This window comes from Trichosurus vulpecula, chromosome 5 (genome assembly GCF_011100635.1).
Source record: "Trichosurus vulpecula isolate mTriVul1 chromosome 5, mTriVul1.pri, whole genome shotgun sequence".
Classification (NCBI taxonomy): Eukaryota; Metazoa; Chordata; class Mammalia; order Diprotodontia; family Phalangeridae; genus Trichosurus; species Trichosurus vulpecula.
Window position 1 is genome coordinate 252808898 of NC_050577.1, and position 25446 is coordinate 252834343.

Here is a 25446-nt window from a genome sequence, read left to right on the forward strand (position 1 = left end):
TACAGGTGCTATAAGCTGTAGAAACTTAATGTTTAACTTTCAGAAGCTGGTGGACTGTGTCCCAAAATACATATTATGGAATAAAATTACTGCTATATATGTCTATCATACACTGACATTCGTTTTAAAGATCTTTTCCATCATTTTGTTGCTGGCTTGTTCTGATTCCCCTCTCCTGCCCTTCTCTTCCTCTTATCTTCAATCTTTTATTTTCCTTTTAAATTTTACTGTTGCCTTTTCTTTTGACATTCCCACTACTGCTGAATCTTTCTTTATAATGAAAAAAAAAAAGCAACATGAAGGCAAAAGGCAACGGATACCAACCACCTGCAACAGCATATACTGCATTCCATATCCAGCCTCCCCACCCCGTGGGGAAGGTGTGTTTTTTGGCAATTCTCCAGGACTACTGTGTAGCTGACAATTCAGAATTTATGTCACAGCACTCACTCTCTGTGTACTGTGTTTAGTTCTGCTTTCTTCATACTGTAGCACTTCAGCATCCAAGTCTTCCCATGTTTCTCTACATTCTTCCTATCTGCTGTTGCTCACAATGCAATAATAACCTATCTTATTAATATGCTACAATTTGTCAGCTATTCTTTAACAGGTTTCCACCCATGTTTTTCTACCATAAACGATGGTGTGTGTGAGAGAGTGATGGGCCCCTTTAGAAGTCTGATATATAGAACTCTTCTCAGAATGTTTTTAAAAGCTAGCAATGTTTTAAAATGATGGTAAAAGCATATGTTCTGCTGAACTACTTCACTTGTAGTTCCTAATGAATAAAGAGTTCATCCTCCAGTAATTCATCCCCATGGTTCTCCAGTTTATCTAACTCTGCTTCCGGGTCTTGGTTACTTAGGCAGTTGCACTTTTTAATTTTGCAACCAATACTACTAGAAGGTAAGCTCTTTGCAAGTACGCATCATTTCACTCTTTGTATTTATATCCCCAGTGCCGGGTGCATAATAGACACTTAATATTTATTGACTGATAACACATAATTTTAATGATTACTGCTTTTTAACAGTATGAGATTCATTCATTCAAAGCTCCCATGCCTTTTCCCCCTTGGTTCTATAAAGGAAACCCTTATAAATGCAACTGGTATAATGTAGTCTATGAATTACTTTATTATTATTTGGCATAGCCTTCCATGAAGAAATTTCTCTCCTTTATGTGTTCACATATGTGACACAGTGAAAAAAATGTACTTGGGAGTGAGAAAAACCTGAGTTCAAATGCAGCCTCAGACCCTCACTAGCTGTATGATCCTGAGGAAGCAAATGACACTCTCCTTCAGTTTCTCATCTGTAAAATGAGGATAAGAGCACTTAGCCCAGATTTGCTATAAGAACAAAGAAAGGATAATATTTGTACAATGCTTTGCAAACCTCGAATGTCTATAAAAATGACTATTTTTCCTGTAAAAAGCATTGAAGTAGTATTGAGTCCTGAATATTTCCTGTGAGGCTGATTCCCAAACATTCTAATGCATTATGCATTTTCTCTACTCTTTCCTCTTTACTTTTGTTAGTGTTCTTGAGAAATCCTAATGGATTTGTGGGTTTATTTTATATTGGTTTTCTGTTGCATTATAGAAGCTTTTGGTGTTCTAGGTTTTTGTTTTTCTGATTCTCTCCTGTTTTCTAAATAAATAATGTAATGCCTTTAATTTCTCTTACATTCTTGCTATGGCCAGAGTTTCTACAACACATGCCAAATAAAAATGTAGAAAAACTAAATCTTCATTTAGTGCAAAGCCTTTCACTGTTTCTTCATTGCAAAGAATGCTAACTTGTTTTAGATATGTAGACAGTCTTTGTAGAAAAGGTGAAGATATGCTGTTTGTCATGTTAAAGGAGGCCTTTCCATGTCTGAGATTTTGGGGTCACATAAACACAACTGCCTCATTACTTATCTTTCTCTTCAGTTCTATAACCAGCGCTGATTTTTGTTTATCCTAGTTGGAAAACTGATCAAACTCATGATATAATATATAATCTCTAGGTCTGCAACTATTTCCGACCTTGTTCACTGCTCAGGGGCCCTGTCTTTACTTCATTCTTCTTAAAAGCTTAGGTTGTCTTGTTCCAGATGTTTTCAGAAAGGTAGCCTAGGCCTAGATGTAACCAACCATTTCCTATCCCTTCAGAATTGAACCATCTCTCTTTTTGCATCTTGAAACTCATTTTATTGTATTTTGTCTATTACACTCCAGTATCTAGGTACTTAAGAAATTATGGCCTCCTTTGTTTTAAAATTTTAAACGTGTATTAAGCTCTCTAAAGCAGAGATGAGGTTGATGTCTTATTCATGTCAATAAATACTACTAAAACAATATACACTCTTACTTTTTAAAATTTATTTTTCTTGGGGTTTCTGTGGGTTCTTTCTTTTGCAGCATTTCTAATATGGAAATATATTTTGCATGACTTCACATATACAACTAAAGAGCATGTTGCTTGCCTTCTCAAGGGATGGGGGCCAGGAGGGAAAGAATTTGGAACTCAAAATTATTTTAAGTGAATATTAAGAATTATTTTTTATAATTGAGAACTATTTAGCAAAATAAAATAAAAAGCTTATGCTCCCTACTTCAATGTTACAATCCATAACATTTAATCACAAAAGTTTTATCTGAAGTCTACTTTTCTGTTTTTTTTAATTTGTTTGTTTTGCAGGAGGAAGGCAGGGCAATTGGGGTTAAGTGACTTGCCCAATGTCACACAGCTAATAAATGCGTCAAGTGTCTGAGGCCGGATTTAAACTCAGGTACTCCTGACTCCAGGGCCGGTGCCCCCGAAGCCTACCTTTTTGCCCTGCATTTATGTGCAGTACTTATTTCCCTTGCATACATGTGTTGTTGTTCAGTTGTGTCTGACTCTTCCCCACTAGGGTTTTCTTGGCAAGGATAACAGAATGGTTTGCCATTTCCTTCTCCTGTATATAAATGTGGGGTTTTATAATTCTCATCTCTTAGGATGACTTACACATTTTGGCTTTCTACTATCGTCTGAATAATATGATGCAAAAATTTAATGTATACATGTAAACATTTGTTTTTAAACTCAGGGCCAAGATAATTTTCCCCATCCCTACCATGGAGAAAAACAAAATTAAGAAGAAAAAGAAAACTTAGTACAAAGGATTGGATTCAATATATACTCCAATTCTGCTAAGACAAGAGAGTGAAAACTCATTCGTGAACTCTCGCCAACCTTTGGAATAGTCAGCTCTATAGGTAAAGAAGTCTGACCTTTTAGTACAAATGTACAGATCTGACCAAGCCCCACAAAACTAAGGGGCATAGCTCAAAATTAAAGTGCCAGCCAACCCCTCCAAAATCATAATTTCACCAGATCAATTCTTTACAAACAAGTTAAACATACTAGCCACATGAGTGGCAAACTACGCAGACCAAGGTTTAGATCAAAGATCTACGTACAGGTACTATGCTAAGAGTTACACCAGCGCATATTAACTTGAATACAGTCAAACCAGCAACAAAGCTATCTGTCTAATCAGACGCAAACTTCCCCAAAGACAATTTTCTTTTCAAAGAAGGCTTATTCTAGTTTCATGAGTTAAGCATGAGGAATATGAATTTGCCAAGGCAAATCTATACTTGTGAATAACTCTTGAAGCAAGCACCATGCATCTACTACCAGCAGTCCCAAGCATCAGCAAAGTTCATCATTCCTGCTTGATGATCTGCTACTACAGGAAGTTAGAGACAAAAGCCAGAATAGGACCTCATCTTGAGGATATACCTATGCTCTGGTGAAGCATTTTTCATCATTTTGAGTGTCAGGGCTGTGGTTTCTTTCAGTCTATCCGCAGTATCAGCACATGTTAGTCCCACCAGGCAATACTGGGTTGGCATATAGGTCCTTTCAATTCTTAACATCACATTTTACAATAAAAATTCTAAGCCGTCACATAAATGCCACTCAAAAAAGGGGAGCTAGTAGGGGCCTTATGGATACCTGAACCCCTCTCTCATTGCCAACGGTGACCAAATGACCATCAAGAAGTTCACAACCTCTTCTCCAAAAACGAAGCAACAGCAGCCATTTCCTGCTTCAAGTCCAACACAATGTGCTTCTCACAGGCCTCACAATGTCCTGCAGAGCCATGCTGGTGATAGTGTGACCAATATTGGAATCTTTATAAGGCTGTCTGCAAGGCCGATGCAAGCAGGCACAGGAAAGGACATGACCCTCAGAGATGGGCACAGCATGGATGAAGCGAGAATCCATAATATACTAATGATACAGAAGCAACAAAGCTTTCAGCCCATAGAGGGCTAGTAAATTAAAAGCTTCAAATGTCTGCCACCTTCTTTCTAGGGGGTTTAGGGCAGCAACCATAAGCAGGATAGGTTGCTTTCAGGGGTTACAAGGTATGCCATATTTTTTCATATCATCCTATAGTTGGTGGCAATACCATGAATAGGAAAGCTCCAAATCAGTACAGCCAAGAAGCAGCATGCTTCTCTGAGCTTCATTCATCACTCACATAGATATCCTTCTGTCCCGCACCCACCATGAACCTCTGGCGTCTTAGGTGCCCAGCAGGTGTAATACAACTCCAAAAGCTTCATTCCCAGACAATACTGCTTTGCACGTCAGAGGAATCCTTGGTAAGAACTGGCACCACACAAACCCCACACCAAATCTTGCCCAGGCCAGAGCAGAGAAACCAGGTCTTCCTGCTATCCAGCACTCCATATCCTAACCCTGAACCCAGCCTAAAAGCAGAGCACAAATAGATACTGGGCCTCTAGATATCCAGCCACGTGTCTCTTGGCCTTGCCCCACAACCCTGGGAGGCCTAGCTTAGGACCACATTTTAGAATGTTTAATCAGATCAACTCTAAGCTAAGGCCTTGAGCACATTTACCATTTTACTGCAGAGAAGGATGTGACACTCTCCTGCTCTCCATCTAGTAAACTTTCTCCTTCAGTCACTATCTTTGTGATCTGAAACAGAAGGCTCTCTAGACAAAAACAAACCAAAAAAGCCTTGCCTGTTAATCCTCCCTACTCCATCATCTCAAACCTGCTAGCCCCTCCATTTCTTCCCTCCCTTTTCACTGTGCCCACAGAAATCTATTGTTAACAAGCAGTCATTCATATTAGGCCTCCTCCTTTTACAGATTCTCTGCAATTCAGTAAACCTAGTTCCCCTTAAGATACTACATAGATTCCTAGTCCTTTTCTCTAGTACTTGATGATGGACCTTCTGTGATCATCCCTCAGCAGTACCTCTTCTGTAGAATCCGCTCTATTCAGCTATCACTCTATCCAGATCCTGGTGGCAATTACCCCAACCGGTGCCCCCAGGTCAATCTCTTTCCTTTCAAGTAGTTCCTAACTTAGAAGCCCAATCCTTTGCCCTTAGAGGTCAATATCATGCTAAAGAGGGATAAACCTTCAATTTACTTCAGCTGCACAGAGATGAACTGAATTTTGATCTTATCACCCACAAATATTCTACAACCAAAACCCAGTGAATTTTTCTATCTAAAAATAATCATGTATCCTTCCATCTTTCCCTCTTCTGCAAATATCTGGACCTTACAAACAAACCCAGCTCACCCACATCCTTAAGAGAACTTTCATTTGTCCCCACTATCTCCTCAAACTATTTCCCCATACTTCTTACTTTTCAAAGGAAAACAACTAGAAAAGATATCTATATTCAATTATTTCTAACTAAAATTAAAAATTAAATACACTGACTGGCTTGAAAAGGCATACAAAATTTGGCCTGTTTATAGTCACTTAATAGCACAACTAAACAAACTGAATATTAAAAAATAAAGTTTTTAGAATTTTAAGCACTAATCAAATCATTCAAAAATCACACTGATCACATATTTATACTGGTTGCAAGGTGTTCCAAAAGTCTTGGTGCAGTTCAAAGCTCTAATAGTTTCAAGCTAACAGCTTCTAACAGCTCTAGTAACTGCAAACTGCACCAAGATTTTGGAACACCCCGCATACTCCCCACACTAACGAATGGTTGTGTGAGTGTAGGGAGTGCCTCATTCATCTTTTTTAACTCTTCTTGTGCCTAATATAGAGATGCTGAATTGAGCAGTTTAGAGCCAAAAATGATAAGTTTATTGTTTGTTGTCCAACATTAAGTCTCCTTCAGCATTGTGACTAACACTCAAGACCCAAGGAGGTCATAAACACTCCTCCTTTCAACAAATGCTCACTCTCCTAAATATAATCTGAATCTCCAAAAAAGGGGTAGAGAACTGAAAAGTGGTCATTATCTGGAGCAAAAAAACTGAAGCCCGTCCATCATGAACTTCCATTATGTGTTCAAATACCAGTCATTTCTACTATTCCTCTACTAGCAGAAGCAGTAACTCTATGTGTGGAAAATAGAGCTATTAAGAGGGGCAGCCTAAAGAGCTCTATCGATAATCAGGTAATCTTTTCATTACTAATGGAGGTTTATCAAGGTCAAATGACACAATGTTCTTTCAAAATAAAAATAAAATTATACGCTGATTTCTTTTAAGATACAAGTTTTCATGAATAATTTGGGAATAAAGCAGTTCAATTTTGAATGAGAAGACCAGTAACCTAAAAATATTAATTTGAGAATACCTTGATCATCATCATCACAGCCATCTGCATCCATAGCATTTTCATCTTCATCTTCATCATCATAATTATAATTGGGATCATAGGTAAGATATTTAAGACAAATATTTATAATTGTTGAAACATGGGGATAAACTTCCTTAGGACATCTATAAATAAAATTTGCCATTATATTAGAAGCAAGTAATCAACTTGAATAGGACATTTTTTTTTTTAGCAAAATACAGGATATATTTTTTTAAAAACATGACTTAAATTCTCAAGTCAATTTCCTCACAGACATATATTAACAGTGCCCAGGGGCAGCTAGGTGGAGCAGTGAATAGAGCACTGGCCCTGGAGTCAGGAGGAGCTGAGTTCAAATCCGACCTCAGACACTTGACACACTTACTAGCTGTTTGATCTTGGGCAAGTCACTTAATACCAATTGCCTTGCCTTCCCCCCCTCCAAAAAAAAAATTAACAGTGCCCAAATAGTAACTTGTTTGATCTCTCTGGAGACAGAGACTACATACGATCATTGTGCTGGTCATGACATTACATTACTAATTCATCTATATCTCTCTCTCCATTTATAGGCAAGCTCCTTATCAGATGATTCTAACCTTAATAATGTTATTATTTAATATTAAAATTAATATTTAAAAATGGCAAAAACAAATCTATCCGAAATACTTACCTTCTCACAAAAGATTCAAAGGCTTGAATGCAATATTCTCGTAATTCATCGTCATCTACATTACAAAATTTTACTACCAAGGGAATTATCTTCTCAAGATATTCACCTAACAAAGAAAATTTAATTTAGTGATATGCATGTGCACAGATTTAAAAACATACAAAATCTTAACATCAAATTCCTTACCTATTCTATGACCTGCTTGCCTACTAATAGCAGCAATACATTGTATGTAGGTCCTTGTTGTTGACATGGAATCATTTTTTGATAGCTCTGATAATAGATGCTCAATGAGATCAACAAAAACTATATTTCCACAGCTCATAACCAGGTGGCCAAGTGCAATGATAGTTCTCTTCCTCACTGCAAGCCTGGGGCTGGTCAACTGGGGGAGCAGACATGTCAAAATTGACGGATGGAAATTAACAAGAAGTCCTCCTTGCCTTAAAACAAAACGAGAAGACAACAAATGAATTCATAACAACCAACTGCTTATCAATCAATGAAGAATGTTTGACTTCTTCAGTTTTACCCCAACCAAATCAGATCTTTAAAATGAGTTGCCAACTTGTCGTAAATACAAAGAAGAAAGAACCAGTTGTAGAGGAAGGAATCATTGACTTTGTCTGTTTCTCTTTCACTATTACATGCAAACTGGAGAATGGAGCACCTTTTTTAATTCAAATCGTAAAAGGTGGTAGGGGCTTCTAGCCTAGCACTCTCCTTTACCCCAAGAAGAATTTTCAGACACTCCAAACCACCCATGAAGCCTCTCTGACAGAATCGCAACCTCCCAAATCTACACATTCCCCTTCTTAACAATTCTAATTATTAGGAAGTTTTTCCTTGTGGTGAAGTCAAAGCTGCCATATTTCTTTGAAGTAGCATGGTGCTATGAAAAAGCTGTGGGTTTCAGAGTCAGACCTTTGGTTGTCTTTCATCAAAACCTGTGTGATACTGGATCAGTCAATTTCTCAAGGTCGGTTTCTCCATGTGTAAAATGGCACTAGAGAAGATAACCACTAAGGTTCCTTCCAGTTTAAACCTAGGATACGTCCCCAAAGCCAAGTAGAACCCATTTTCTTCACGACATCCTTTCCAATATTTGAAAGGAACATTCATTTGTCTTCCTACCCAATCCCCAAGTTTCCTCTTTTCCAGATTCAATCGCCTTGTCATGCTTCTTTCCTTCTACCTCTCTGTTTCAAGACTAAGGCAGAGGATGCCGAAGAGCATCCCTCTAAGGTGCTGCCTCAGCTCTCTCCCCTCTCGTGGTGGTCTCATCTACTCTCACAGCCTTGATCATCAGCAACATGTAAACTGTATACGTGAATGTCCAATCTGCAACTGTAGGAAACATTAGATTATAACAAAACCTCTGTGGCTAATTCCCTAATCTCTACCCCCACCCTCAACCTCTCTAGGGGTCCAGGCCCAATTGCCTGGATACCCCATAAGCACCTCCAATTCAACATAAGACCAAACTGAACTTAGCACCTTCACCTCTAATCCCACCCCCCGTACCCATCAACTAAGCTCAAAATCATGGCATCATTACTACACTATTGACTCTTTCACCTTCACCAAATATTAACTACTACTACATCCATTCTCTTTTCCATTCAAACTTCAAATACTTTAGTTCAAATTCTCATTCCTTCTCACCTGAACTATTGTAATTAAGTCTAGCTGACCCTGCCTCCAGTTTAGCCTACACTCTGAATAAACTCTTAACAGTGTTACTTATATATTATTTCAAATGCACTACTCTAATCAAGTCAACCTTCTATTCAAAAACCTTCCATATCGTTATTCTGGCATTCAATGTCATCCTCTCCTTTATAATCTGGTTTCAACTGACATTATCTAGTCATACTATGTACTTTCCCTCATACATTCAAAGGCCAAGTCAAATTAAACTGTTCATTGTCCCTTGTTCCTCTCTTGACTTTTCTCATGCCTTTGCTCACATTCCCAATACCTGAAATGGACTCCTTTTCATTTTCACCTCATCTAGCATCTAGCACCTTCCTCATAGGTAGGAGCTTAATCAGCATCTACTAAACTGAATGATCTCTGCCTGCCTTCTCTGACTTCTTCCATTACCCTCACAAATAAAAGTGCTCATTCCCTCATTTTTTTCCTAACACGTTGGTTAGACCTCTTCCTTCTAGCTATCTGTATTGTCTTTTACCATTTATTTTTATATTTGTCACATCTCTCTTATTGGGCTATAAAAGTTTCTTGGGGGCACAACCTCTTATTTCACCTTTGTGTTTTCAATGCCTTGTACACAATTAAACTTTGCTGAACTGAATTGCTCCTCACATGGTTGCTATTCTCTTTACCACTACTGTTACTCACATCTTGTCAAGGTCCTTCTAAACTGTGGCACCCAGAATTGGAAAGAAATAGATGTGTGGCTCAATGATGTCAGTAGCCTTCTACTCACGTAACTTAAAAAAGTTTTAGCTGTTTTGACTGCATGAGCTTGAAGAGTTGGCTAAAGTTGCCTAAGGCTTCATACAAACTGTTTTCTGACCATGTTTCATTCACTCTGCTATTTTAATTCAAATCTACGAATATTATCTGTTATATTTCATCTTTTTAAATATAACCACACAGTTCATTCTCTCAAGATCATTTTGGACCATGATCATCATATAATGTGTCAAAAGAAGAAAATGAGTTCAAATTGTACCTCTGTTGATCACTACCTGTATGACCTTAAGGGGGTCACTTTCTTCATCTGTAAAGTGAAGGGGTTAGATTAGCTGGCTTTGAGTACACTTGTAGTTTTAAAATTATGATCCTATTCTTCCTAACTTTGGGACATGTACATAACTAACAAGAACACTATCTGTTTGTCCAAGTCACTGACTAAAAACAATACTGAAAAAAACAGGCCCAAGGAAAGAGTCATTTGGCACTCTCGCAAAGACCTCCCACCAGGGTGACATTCTCCTAATGACCAAGCTTTATTAATCAGCTAATGAGATCTCCTAGACATTCTTCCCAAGAGGCCCATTCTATTGCCTTTGATTATCTCTAAAGTTAGAAACGCAGAGGCTTAGGGTAAAAAAAGCATATCCCTGCAATACTAGGCATCATCAAATGAAACACAAGTATGCTTAACACAACCACTGTGGTCATGAAAAGAGATTTACGATGAACTTAAGATTTAAGTCCAAAGAACTATTTTGTAAGTTTTCTATGAACAATTTATTCCCATAATCCAAAGTTTTTTAAAGAACAGTAAGTTGTAAAAATATGGATTATGGTTAAAGGTACGTGGCATTATATACTATATACGTGAGGAGCCATAATTACCTGCTCAACATATCAGCCATAATATCCAAGGCTTCTAACTGAACAGAGACATCTTCCTGCTTCGCTATAGCACTTGTAAGACGTCCTGTGATCTTTTTACAAACATTAGCTGCTAACGCGGAGCCTTGTAAAGACAAGAAAACAGTAGTCATATTTAAATGAAAATGCATAAACATTAAATTTATCCCAGGTTTCAGTTACCTACAGTTATTTAAAATATTATATTATAACCAATAAAGACAACATTACAACTTCTTGGTTTGACCTCAGGAACTGAGTGAACCACTCACTCCAAGAAAGAAAAATGATCAACTAACAAATACATTTTTTTTTAAATCAATGAGACAGATGCCACTTACATATCCTGGGTAGGAGTGGCATGGTAAACAGAGAAGTATGTTTCCATATATCTTAAAAGGGAAGAGGGAGAGAGATTCAGAACCATCCTGTAGATTTGCAGTAACACTAGCCATTATTATCTTCTACTTGACTCCTTAGTCCCCCCTCCTTCCAAGTTCCTGGACTCGAAGCTCAAAGTGATATAAAAAGCAATTTTATCAAACAGTTGAAGTAACTACTAACCGTAACAAAATCCCAGGAATTTTAGAGGCTTCCAGAGACGATACCCACGAAGAGTTCTGCCTCTTATCTCTGAACTACCTGAGAGTATGCATACATAATCTGACCCTGTATATCCCACTATATCCCACTTTTTGCACTAAAAATGAATGAAATCAACAGTACCATTGCCTCTGGAAATGACAGGTCAATGGACTCCCCTAAAGATCCTTCTGCCATCCCAGTGATTTCTGGTCCATCTAGCCACTGTTCCCCTATGTGTTGTTTCTCCACATTACAATATAAGCTCCTTACAAACAGGGCCTGTCTCACTTTTGTATTTGTATCCCATTCATCTGGCACACAATAAGTACTAAATAAATGCCTTTTCATTCATTCCAACTCAATCTTTAAAAGAAAGCATTAGAAATGATCCACTGTCAATAGGTGTCACATGATTTTAAAAGATTTTTAAATTGGCTTAGCATTACTGACTTTATTATAAAAAGATTAATTCCCAGCAGATTACTTACTTAAGGTGTCACTATAATTGAAAAATAGGTAATTTCTTTTAAAATAGGAAAACAAAAAGAAAGAAGTAATTACCAATAGATGACATCCAACTAGCCAAATTAGGTGTTTTTTATAGTAAAGTCTACACAGAACCAAAAGTCCACAAAAAGTGTTAAAGGGAGGAAAATGAGGAAGAAAAATATATCTGACATAACATGAAACAATAAAGTTATTTCTGGCTATCAATAGGATGCTATTATCTCTTCAAAATAATGTCATTAATCCAAATTTCTCAATGGAATAGGTTCAATAAAATGAGACACTAACTTTTACCATACTGATTTTTGTAAATAATTGCTATCAAGATCACTGAGGTTCTAAAACTTGCAATGATATCTAATATTCTTCAAAAGACTAGAAACTGATTAGCTTCATTAATTACAACCGCTTAGTCCTTAATTCCAAGGCAAGATTTTTCAGCAAAGGCTCTATTTTAATTATAGCCATTAGTAAATGGAACAATGCTTGTTTTTCTCAGATACACTTAAATTCTAAAAATCTAACATTTCAGACAAGTGAACTAGGCTATGCACAAAGTTTAATATACTACCACTAATGAACTATCAGTTCTAATCAAGGCAGAAGACTCCCCTTATACAATTAATACTGGTAATATAAAGCTAAATAATACTTATGTTTCTTAAATTTTTCTTCCCTTAATATTGAAGTCAGCTTAAGTTTAGTCTTACTAAAATTAAACCCTGGCCAAATGCACAAAAGATCACAAATACTATTAAACCAGTATTTAAAAACCATATTCAGTAATAATAGTTTATATCTGCAAAAGTAAAACTCATCAAGAAATCCTATAATTGCTAAACATGCTAAAAATAGCTAAACAAATTTCAGCATTTTATCTATTCAAAGGGATACTTAAGGAGAATAGCTATGAATAAAAGCAATTACAAAAGAAATTAGACTAATTTTCTTACCACTGGAAGCAGGAGGAAGTTCTCCAATTACCGTTTTAAGGCCAATGCTTGATATATCTCGTAGTTGTTCCTTATCAGAGAGCATATTAGTACACAGAGTATCTACAATTGTCTCCACTTGGTATTCTTTCACTTTACTCACCAAAGGGCCAAGACTGTAATGTTGGGAGGGGGAAAAAAGGTTAAAAAAAACTACTAGTAAACAAAACTAGAAAAAAATTATGAAATACCTAGAACTTTAAATAGGTAATGTTCAAATATCAATACATTTGTGACTTTTTCCTTTCCTAAGAATAAAAATTTTACCCACATATGATAAGTAAAACGTTATAGCAATACTGTGAAATAAAATTTAAAAATAATAAAACAGTACTGATAAAAAGAGGTAGGGTGATATAGAGAATATAGAGTTGACCTCAAAGTCAAGAAAACCTGAGTTCAGGTCTTAGCTCTGACATACACTGGCTATGTGCCCATGGGCACGTCACTTAATCTATCAGTGCTCCAGATAACTCCAGATTACTTATGTAAGGATAAGGTGCAGAAAAGATGTATTGGTGGAGAAGTTCTTCACTTGGGAGGTCCCTATACAGATGAAATCATACATCCAGAACAAATATTTAACATGTAATATACACACATGTGTATATTTGTGCATGTATGTGTACAGATACAGAAAAATATGTATACTGTATATAAATGTATATAACCATACATGCATACACACACACATTTTCATTACAATAGTCATGTACCCCATTTGTAAAAAGTTAAGCATATATCCCCAGGGTATGGGGCCTTTTTCAATAAAACTCATTTTCAGTGAAAATAGAAGCAATAAAATATTTAATTCAGAATTAGAGAATTTTAGAATTTGTTTACTCATTTTACAGTTAAGGAAACAGGCCTGTGTGGTAGAAATGCTTCTGTTTCACCCCTAAAAAGATTACAAAAATTTAAAATGAGTTGTAAAAATGTTCATGAGTAAAATGTATAAGAAAAGGTGTTTATGTTATTTCCAATTAGGCTTGATTCTTCCAAAATGATTTCTAAAAACCATGCAATAAGATTAAAGAAAACTATTTATAGTGTTATAACAAAATTTTTAATAAAGACAAACAATAAAGTCAAACCTAAAAGACCAAGATGCCATTTATGCCTCCAGGGAGAGAAGTGTATTTGTCTACTAAGAAGTAAAATGATAATCTTAATGTAAAAGATGAATTGTGTAATAAGCCAATCGAAAACAGAAACATCAGGAATGATAGCACCACTAGTTCTGACCACAAAACAAATATGCAATGCTGAAAATGAATTTTCAAACATCACAGAAAAACTCCACTTTACATGTTCAGCCCAGGATTACAGTCTGAGAGTCTGGCAAGCACATCCAAAAGGTTCAATAGCGAGAAAACTTTTTGCATAACAAAGTATGCACTCTCTTTTTTCCCCTACACTTCACATTCTTCCACCTTCCATGAAATATTAAAAAAGAATATTGGAAATATGCCAGCTCCAGAAATCAGAAAAGAAAAATAGGAAGAGGTTATCTTTAATTAGGCAAAACAGGTGAGGAGTCCCCACAACTGAATAAAATAGAAACCGGTGATAATGGTAGCCCCAAAACTGGATTCATTAAACAGTTTCACGTGAAAAAAATTAATCCAAAAAGTTCATGTTACTTCATGCTTGACACTCTCCAGAAAATATTTTACTATAAAATACCCACGGTTTCAAGTTTTTGCCTGCCTCTCAAATTGAACCGACTCAGGTAAACTAGTCTAACAGTATTTCAAAAACAAAACCATCAAGGATTAACAGTCATTTGAATGAACTATACGCTGAATTTATTACACATTCAATAACATATATTAAATTCTAGGCCCCCCCCCCCCAAAATGTTCCCCATAGGTTCAATTTTTTCAGGCCAAAAAAAAAAAATTAGGTAATCTGCCTGAGGTCATACATTTAACAAATGAAAAAACTCTGACTAAAATGTAAGTCTAACCTCCAGGTCATTGAATTTTTCAAATGGTAGGCCCCCTTTAGATACTTCTAGGAGTTGCCTCCCTAACTTCTAATTACTATTTAAAGAAACATCAAATATATGTTCAACTGAAAATTGATGAAGTAGAACCAAGTTACCAACATACATAGAATCAAAATAAAAAAATTATTAATTCTTAGTAAGAAACTTGCTTAGCAAATAAAATACTAGAACAGCTTCTACGAGATAAATTACTTGTCAGTAATTACAAAACACTTGTTTATGGAGGAAAGGGGAAAGTGAATAAACTTACCATTTGACAGCTAAGTTTTGCACCTCTCCATTTTTATCTTCCAGCAATTTCAAAATCATTTTCACTACTTTTCTTTCACTATCATCATCCAACTTGATGGAATCTTTCTGTAGCTCTGTCATCAAATCATTTGTTGCCATAAACCTATCCAAAAAAAAATCCAACTGTGATAATAATACAGATGTTAACAAATACAATAATTTAACCTAGGGGAAAAAAAAACTCTGCAATTTCTATTTTGTTTAAAAACACAATTTTAAAGAAAGCATATTATTGTCATTTCTGAACAGATTAATAAAATATCTCATGTTTTAACCTCACACAACAAGCCATGGCAAAAGACATCTACGTTCCACTAATTAAGTGAAGTGGATCTTGCCCTTCCAAGCTACTGCCAAAAGCTACATAGGCTTCCACTTAATTACATGTTTTATGGTCAAGGGCCTAAAATACACATACAAGTCTTAAACATACAATAAAAATATTTTGACATTTGTTTAATAATAAATAAGTTTTCATGTAATTTTATAAAACAACCATAACACTATTACTATTAATGATAGGTGAGTTTGTTTTTATATCAAAATTTCCCAAAACATGGTATCACTGATATCGCTCCTCATAATTATTTTTCAACTAGACATCAGTATTTTGTCATTCTAAAGGAAAAAAACAAAAACAAATGAAAAAACAACCCTTTCTCACAGGATGTTATAAATGATAGTCAAATTTATATTGGTTTATCCAATAACCAAGTCCTTATTCACACTCAAGACAAAATGTAGTATTTTCAGATTCAAATGCTCATTTCATGTTATTATGACAAGTCTATTTTAACCATTCCTGATTATATGGAGAAAGATCCAAACATGTTATATTTGTTCATGGCAGATATGTTCCTTATTCATTAACATTTAAAAATATCCAGCTCTTTTAAAATAAAATGTAAATTGCTACAATTAAGTGATAGATAAGGAGGTTTTTCATTTGGAGGGCAGATTTTTAAACAGTAGGAACATATAAAAATATTATTTTGTAAATTATCCATAGCTAAAAATGTAGTCATTTTATATCGTTCTGGATCAAACTATAAAATTCAAGGATCTTAATTTTAAGTATGTCGTATAAAAGTATCTACCAAATACTATATTTTCAGGAGTAAATTTATGCTATTATCTAAGGTGAAACAAATTCATTTTAACCTTAAGAAAATTGGCAATTGCTTCTCTTAGCTCAAATGGCCTTCAGGATGCTTTGACATAATCAAGTCTAAGTGTTGCAATAATTTCACTGCTCTTTAATCTGCCCCCAGATCACACAATTTTTGCCAAAAGCCTTCCTTTTAAAAAGTAAGGTTGATTACTTTAACAGCCTAAAAAAAAACTGCCTACTTTCTCATTCATATTTCTCCGTAAGTATGAGTTGTGAAGCATGTAAATTGCATGGAGGGGTCCACATTTTTAGCTAGTGCTTGAAAATCTGCATTTTGTCCTGCCACCATTTGAGCTGTTGGCAAGGTCTAAAAGAATTTTCCTACGTTAACTTTCTCTTGATATAGTATTGCAAAGTAATAGTTTTTGTAACATGTTTCAACATATTGTACATAATCAAATGAGCATTTTCAAACCCCAAAGATTTTAGTTTCTCAACCGATCACAAGCCTACAGATGAGCCCCACCATATCATCTGCAAATGGAACCAAAGCTGATTTGCATATGCCTTTACAAGCATCGTTTGTACCCTATCAATAGCCAGTTACAGGTAGGACCAAAGTTTCTCCTATTGAGGCTTTTTGTACTAGGCCATTATTTAAGTAAGCTCATGTAATGAAAAAAATCTTTTTGTTACTGATAGGATTCCTGAAAAAAATTTGTGTATGAAGGCACTAGTTTTCTCTGGATAAATTCTCATATTGCTAAATATTCTGAACATACATTTTTAAGATGTCATTTCAAAGTGAGAATTCATGTGAACTGCAGCTAAAGCAATCATACACACGAAGCAAATTGATCTTTCCTCTTCATCAATAACAGTACTTGGGAATCCCAATCATACAAAGAGTGGATGGCATTTTATAGATCTGGACTTTTATTTTTTCACTCTGTAATACTGCTACTTAAATGTTTCTAGTCTTTGCTTGCATCAACTGCTTGGGTGGATTTCCTCTTCAAATTGATTATACATTAATCCATCACAAACATTATTTCCTTTATAAGAAATATAAGACAACAAATTCAAAACTTGAGCTTTTCAAAATTATTATCTATAACCACTGCATTTCAATTTTTTAAGCTGCAGGTTTTTTTTTAAAATAAGTTTATCATATTTACCATCATATTGACATATTTTGACTGGATGATTCTGGGGATTTTAGCTTCCTTGTTCAGAGGGAAGCGTTAGCTAAAGTCCAGCACCAGAGTGACAGGTTAGTGAGTGAAGAGGAGACACAATGAAGAGGTGTTGTAAGTATAGAAACTACAAGATATGATAACATACTGGCTATGTGTAGTGAGAGTGAGGAGAAAGGTATAACAAGAAGGATAGTGATACTCAACAATAACAAGAAAGTTGGGAAGAGGAGAATCTGAAGAAGTTGTACTGGAAAGTATCTACAAATTTTGGTATTAATTCAGTATTTAGGTATTTTTAATTGAATAATAAAGTCAAAATATAATACAGCAAGCTCAAGAAAAGTTCAAGATGCTCATTGCTACGGCCATTAAAAATGTCCTTGTATGCCCATCTATTGGGGAGTGGATGAACAAGTTGGGGTATGTAATTGTGATGGAATATTATTGTACTATAAGAAAGGAAAAACAGGATGGCTTCAGAAAAACCTGGGAAGACTTATATGAATTGATGCAAAGTGAAGTGAGCAGAACCAGGAGAACACTGTACCCAATTAACAGCAGCATTGTACACTGATCAACTGAATGACTAACCTATTCTCAGCAATACAATGATATGACATTTCCAAATTTTTCATTCATAATGAAAAATGCTATCCACCTTTCCATAGAAAGAACTGATGTGAGTCTGAATGCAGATCAAATTTTTTCTTTATTTTTTTCATTTAAGTTTTTGTCTCATTTCTTTCTCAACATGGCTAATATGTAAACGTTTTGTATGATTGCACATGTATAATCTGTATCATACTGCCTTCTCAAAGAGGGAAGGGAGAGAGTGAATTTGGAACTCAAAATTGTAAAATATATATGTAATTAGAAGAAAAATTAAGTTATTTTAATGTCCTTGCATAAACCAATGATATACTCTGAACCATTAATTTCTTTTAAGAAAGTTGTAACACAACTACCAAAAATTATTTCATAGAGCTAGGAAAAATAATAGCAAAATTCGTCTGGAAGAACAAAAAGTCCAGAATATCAACGGAATTATTGAAAAGAAATGCTAGGGAAGGTGGCCTAGCCATACCAGTTCTTAAACTGTATTATAAAGCAGCAATCGCCAAAACTACTTGGTACTGGCTAAGAAATAGAGTAGATCAGCGGAAGAGGTTAGGTACACAAGACACAGTAGTAAATGATTATAGTAATCTACTGTTTGATAAACCCAAAGATCCCAGCTTCCGGGATGAGAACTCACTATTTGACAAAAACTGCTGGGAAAACTGGAAAACAGTATGGCAGAAATTGGGCATAGATTAGTACCTCACACCATATACCAAAATAAAGTCAAAATAAGTTCATGATTTAGGAATAAAGGCTGATACCATAAGCAATTTGGGAGAGCAAGGAATAGTTCGCCTGTCAGGTGTACGGGAATGGGAACAATTCATGACACAAGAGATAGAGAGCATGACAAAACGCAAAATGGTTAATTTTGATTATGTTAAATGGAAAAGTTTTTGTACAAACAAAGCCAATGCAACAAAGATTAGGAGGGAAGCAGAAAATTGGGAAAGCATCTTTACAACCAGCTAGGCCTCATATCTAAAATATACAGGGAACTGAGTCAAATTTATAGGAATACAAGTCATTCCCCAACTGAGAAATGGCCAAAGGATATGAACAGGCAGTTTTCAGAAGAAGAAATTAAAGATATCTACAATCATATTAAAAAATGCTCTAAATCACTATTGATGAGAGAAATGCAAATCAAAACAGCTCTTAGGTACCACATCTCTCCTGTCAGATTGGCTAAAATAACAAAACAAGAAAATGATAAATGCTGGAGAGGATATGGGAAAATTGCAACACTTACATTGTTGGTGGAGCTGTGAACTGACCCAGCCGTTCTGGAGAGCAATTTGGAACTATACCCAAAGGGCTATAAAAATGTGCATACCCTTTGACCCAACAATATCACTTCTAAGGCTGTGTTTCAAAGAGATCACACAAGTGGGAAATGGACCGGTATGCACAAAAATATTTATAGCAGCTCTTTTTGTGGTAGCAAAGTATTGGTAATCAAGGGGATGCCATCAATTGGGGAATGGCTAAACAAGTTGTGGTATATGAATGTAATGGAATACTACTGTGCTATAAAAAATGATGAACAGGAAGACTTCAGAAAAACCTAAAAAAACTTATATGAACTGATGCTGAGTGAAGTGAGCAAAACCAGAACATTATATACAGTAACAGCCAGTATGTGATGACTTTGATAGACTTAGCTCTTCTCAGCACTGCAAAGATCTAAAACAATTCCAAAGGACTCATGATAGAAAATGCTATCCACATCCAGAAAAAGAAATATGGAGTCTGAATGCAGATTGAAGCAGGTTATTTTCTTTTTCTGTTTTATTTTGTTTTATGTTCTTCTCATGGTTACCCCCATTCGTTCTGATTCTTCTATACAACATGACTAATGTGAAAATGTTTAATAGGAATGTACATGTAAAGCCTATATCAGATTGCATGCCGTCTTGGGGAAGGGAAGAAAATTTAAAACTTATGGACACGAATGTTGAAAACTAAAAATAAATTAAGTTTTTTTAAAAAAGCTAGATTGTAAAAAATTATACCACCAGCCCAAAAGCTCCCCTAGAAGTAGATTCAAATGCAAGTTGAACAAAAAAAAAAATTCTATTTCAGGTATTCTCAAAAGTATACACTAGTCCTTTTCAACCTCCTCATCTGTCCCTCTTAGCATTCATCCAATTACCTCAGGAAATCTCCCTCCCTCCGTTTAATCTGTGAGGTGAAACACAATCCTAATCATGGTTGATAAGCCTAACAGTAGTAATGCTAGAGATATGCCTATGAAGGAAAAAGTCATAAATCAACACAAGCCTCCTATGTCAAATCAAACAACAAGCATTTATTAAGATCGTACTATGAACTGGGTACTCTGCTAAGCACTTAGGGAAATGACTTTTTTTTTTTAAGTCCCTACCCTCAAAGGGTTTATATTTTAAAAAAGGAAAGAATATATAAATAAATACATAGATAAATACAGGGCAGGTAAGATAGCTTTTATTAGGTCCAGGCACTATCAAGCTGGGGGAGGAAAGGGTTCCTGCAAGAGATAGTGCCTCAGCTGAGGCTTAAAAGAAGCAAGAGATTCTGAGCATTCCAGGTATAGGAGAGAGCCAGTACAAAGACATGGAGCCAGAAATGCAGCATCATGCCTAAGAAAAAAACAAGCAGGAAAGTCTGGCTATAGTTATCAGAGGGGACTAATTTGTTAAAATGTTGGAAAAAATAGGAAGGGATATACCCTCTAATTACTGCACTTCTCCCAAGTACCAATATTCAAGGTAAAATATTTTTGAATTGTTTTTCTGTCCTGTATAAACAATATTGCCTAAGTCTTGTTCTCCCATTTTCTGTTGTGCACACACATGAATTTCAGCTACCTAATGGGTTCAATCCACTTTGGTCCTACTACAGAACATTATCACCCTATTATTTTTTTCACTACAATAATTCCTCCAACTATTTACAAAGGCATGGGAAGAGGAAGGAAAGAGGTTTATGATAAAACCATGAATCTTTCGGAAGTATGGCTTAAAAAGAAGGGGGAGAGGGGATTGTGGGTTAACCACATATACACAACTATTTATAACATTTTCCCCAAGGGAAAATACGGCCAATTTGTAGATGTACTTTTGGTGTACAACCTTTTTACGAGGTGTCCCAAAACGTATTAAGCTAACTTAAAACTGCACTAAAATTTTTTGGGACACTTGTGTAAGTGAGGTCACGAAGTTTACAAAGAAAACTCTCAACTTGAATCTAAAGACATTAACAAATTCTCCTCCCCTCTTCTTGCTGTTCACGAAAGGATCTCCCCAGGAACCTAAATGTATATGTTCTTTTATCAGATAGCATTCTACTACCCACCTCCCTGGCCTTTGCATAGACTGTCTCCCAAGCCAGGATTCTCCCTGGGCCTCTTGGAACCTCTAACATATCTTCAAGACTTAGACCAAGTGATATCCTTCAAGAAGCTTTTCAGGATTCCCAATATTGTTAGCTCCTACCAGTATTCCGTATTCCCTCAGTAGAACGTATACCCCTTGAGTACAGGTGCTATGTCACTTCTGGATTTGTATTCCCAGCACCAAGCAATGTACCTGGCATATAATATATACTTGATAAATAGTTGTTGATTTATTAAATTATTAACTCATCAAGAAAATTAGTGTTCATAATATGAATGTTTTAGACAAGTTAGCAGTTACAGCACTGAGGTTTGCAAAGCACTATTATTATACCTTATTTGATATTTAGTATTCAAATATACGTGATCACCAATTATATAATACGTATTATGCTAGATACTAGATTATGTTAGACACTACTAATATCTTACCTAACAGAAATTTCCTAAAATCATCATTTCAGTTTTTCATTTCAATATCCAACCTTGTCCCTTCTTAGTTACTAACTTTGGTTTATTTAGGTCTTTATTAACAAAAAGTTTAAAGAAAGGAAGGGCTTTCCATTTAGTTATACAAAAGGGTCTCAAAGCAATACAGGCTTCCCCTCAGTAAAGGTCTTTGAGCAAAAGCTAGATAACCACTTGTTGGTTATGTTGAATAGGATTCTTTTTTTTTTCAGGTCCCCTTTGAAATGGATGACATCTGAGGTCTCCTCCAACTCAGTAACTGCTGTACAAGCAACAGCTAGCACCATTCAGACTGGATTATAGCTTCTTAAAAAACATACTGAAACAATCCTCAGGACTTAAATGGTCCAGGGAGCTAAGGCTCAAACCACTGAGGCCACCTTCCTCATGTTTGACGGACCAAAAAAAAAAAAAAAACAAAACAGGCCATAAAAGAGTTAGGAGCACCTTCCTCAAGCTATCTACATTCAGAATTCTGATAGTAGTATCAATATGGTCAACAAAGGCTAGAAAACTGTGCCCAAATGAAGCAACACTGCATCCTCCCTAAATACCCGTCTTCAGGCTATGGCTAAGTAAAATTCCTTTTGTTAACTCTTCAGCTGTCTACCACATGTCAATTTTATTGCAACTAGCGGACAAGCCTGAGTCATGCCTGGCCTACAACTACGGAGGGAACTGGAGCAGTAAGTAGTGGTAGGAATTGAGTGAACCATCTTGTGGTTCTCCATCTTGTGACTCAATTCTAGAGCTAGCTCAGCTCCTTTTCTATTCAATTTTGGGTCTAAGCCCTATTTCTGTCCTGTGAGAAAATTTTATTCCTTGTTTGTACCTAGCCCCACGTGGCTAGGAAACTAGGCCACCTATTCCTGCTGCTTAGAGACCCTTAAGCAAGGCCCTAGGTTATAATGAAGAGCAAGTCAGACCCAAAGACTGATACAAGGAGTTTTCTCACTATTATACATCTCAAGCAACACATATGTATTATCTGAAAACTGGCCCTGTACTGATTAATCAATTATTGTTTCTGTGTTCCTCTGATTGTTTATAGACACTTGGGGGAAGTGAGAGCTCTCTTCTTCTGATTTTAGGGAACTGTACCAAGTCACTCTCCAACCTGGAAAGTCCCTGATCTTTCATCCAGATTACCTAATGGTGTATTGTTTCCTTTTAACTAACTGGCCTTATTTGATTGTTTATGATGTGTAAAAAACTGTCTTCCCCTTTATTGGGGGTCCAGACCAAGCTGAGGAGGCTTGGTCCCAATTTATTATGCAATCAGCATACACTGCTTAATAAACTGATATGCTCAGAAGCTCAAACCTTTGTTCCCTCAGTCATTTCATCTTTTACCTGCCACACTATGACTAACTAGACAGTGAGATACTTAGTCAAACACTTCTACTTCTGGTTTCTATTAATTTGTTACTCAATATAATCTCTGCCCAACCAGGCCAGCCCTTCTCTACAAGTCCTATATACTTAATTACCCAAACAGAAAATAAATGAACCTTGTTATTTAGATTTTAACCCTCATTAAACTCTGACTCCAGTGTCTCATAGCATGTAAATCTCCACAGGTTAAGACTAGAGAAGTAGATTTCAATCTCTGGCAGGGCTTACACCAGGATAGAAAAGGCTTCCAGTACAGGTCTAGCAATGAACTGCTGTATCTGTCTTCCAAGGACTAGTCCGGTAAAATTTGGACAGGCTTATCATCATAAAGTTGGCCAGTAAAAGATGATTTTTTTTCCTGGCAAAAGGAGACAGATTTTGAAGTCACATGTCCCTGACATGAAGTATCTGATTTTAACAAATTCATTTATACCAAACCATTAGCCATATCTGGAAAAATGTGTATTTTTAAGCCCTTTGTCCCCAAACTTGGAATGAAAATGTAATTTCTTTGAAAGGTAAGGGAGCATCAAAACTAAGTAGCAAAGAGTTTGTTGCTGTTGGCTTTATGGGGAGGGAGGAGGAGCTGTGCAGTGGGGCTTCCTTTGCCAATGAAATTATTTATTACCTTAGGAGGACCCTAAATATTAAATTCTTTTAGTCGTACGAATTAAAGCTGAAAGGGGACTGAGAGAACATCTAGTTCAATCCCCTCATTTTACAGATAACTAAACCAAGGCCCAGGAAGGATAAGTGACGTACTCAAGAACACACCGATCATTTTAGGGTGTCTAGAAGTAGCTAAGTCAGAAGGTACTATGGTCAATCTCTTATTCCCCACATACCTCCACCGGCTTTCCAGGGAAAGGTAGGCCCTTACTACAGATGAGCTGGCATTAAATGTATCTTTTAACTGTAGTCACTAAACCAGGATACCAGCTGAACATGTGTTCTCTAAACTGTCCAGTCTCCCACTCCCTTAAACCTAACATTTCTCATCTATTACTGTACCCTAAGAATCTTGTGCATCCAATAACTTTCAATATAACTGGTTTCCTCTGTAACCCTATGTAGTGTAGGCATTTAAAAACATTACTGTTAGAAGGGGGTCTGTCCATTAGGTTTTACCAGACTGAAAAGGGATCCATCATAAAAAAAAAAAAGGTTAATAATAGTTGCTCTACAAAAATCTAATATTAAATTACAGGGTACTGGGAATCATACAACCTAGGTTGATGTCTGGTCTTGGACAAACAAGGCGCTTTCTTCACATTTCACTTTCCCTCTCTGCAGAACGTCTACATGATAGAAAGTTCTATGCTTATGTCAGATATTTTCATTTATTATCCCCTGAAAGTTCTGTTTCCCAATCCTCAGTTTATTTGTTTATATTTCTTCTACCTGAAATTCTTTCCTCCTTTACAAAATTATCTATCTTCAGGCCTGTGTTAAATCTCACTTGCTCCCACCCAGATGCCTTCCCTAAATTCCCTAGCTCAGAAAGATCTTTCCTTCTAATCAATCAATAGAGAACTTATTTTCTTTACTACTTTTTTGATACTTAATTTACATTACCTTGTAACTTAACTTTTCAGATATTTCCCCAAACTAGATTATAAACATCTTGGATTAAAAAAAAAAAAGTCCTTGAGGGCAGAGATTTTGTTTCTGTTTCACTAGCATCTACCATATAGTGATTAATAAACACATAACAGATCCATTGATTTAGAGCAGGGTCCTTACTTCATATGTTCTTGTTGTCTATTCCCCTCAGCACCTAGGACAGAGTCTTGCATACAGCAAGAAAATGTTGAGGAGCTATCTGAAGTTTAAGTTCCTTCATTTAAACTAAAGGGTCAACATAGTCAAAATGCCTCCCTTGGGAAGAAGGGGAAGGATCTAAAAAACAATTTTGTTTCCTAAAATACTATGAACATATTCAAGTTTGGAATTTTTCACTAAACTAAAATTTCAGTTTCGCTATCTGAACACTATAATATACCACTTCTTTAATTGCCTCAACCAAAAAAAATAAACTTTCATTCACACAAAGATTTTTCATAATGTGGCTTATTCAAAATAAATTTTGCTTTAACCTCACTGAGAAAAATTACACTGACTAAAGTCCTTTGTGAGCACTGTCACTATCTCTGCTTATCCTTCTTCCTGGACAGAGCATTAGTCCAGCAGAAGACTGAAGAATCTACTTTACTAGCACCCAGAGTCCAAAGATG

The 25446-nt window shown here is 35.9% G+C and overlaps 1 protein-coding gene across 1 annotated transcript in view; it reads right to left on the reverse strand.

The window, feature by feature from the left end:
* The window catches only part of CAND1 (cullin associated and neddylation dissociated 1), a 43053-nt gene that overhangs the window by 12440 nt on the left and 5167 nt on the right, over window positions 1–25446 (reverse strand). The window contains exons 2-7 of the mRNA XM_036759358.1: window positions 15002–15145; window positions 12702–12856; window positions 10639–10762; window positions 7495–7751; window positions 7309–7414; window positions 6633–6778 (exon numbers count right to left, since the gene is read on the reverse strand). Of these exons, the coding sequence (XP_036615253.1) occupies window positions 6633–6778; window positions 7309–7414; window positions 7495–7751; window positions 10639–10762; window positions 12702–12856; window positions 15002–15145 (932 nt within the window). The remainder of the gene's footprint in view (window positions 1–6632; window positions 6779–7308; window positions 7415–7494; window positions 7752–10638; window positions 10763–12701; window positions 12857–15001; window positions 15146–25446) is intronic.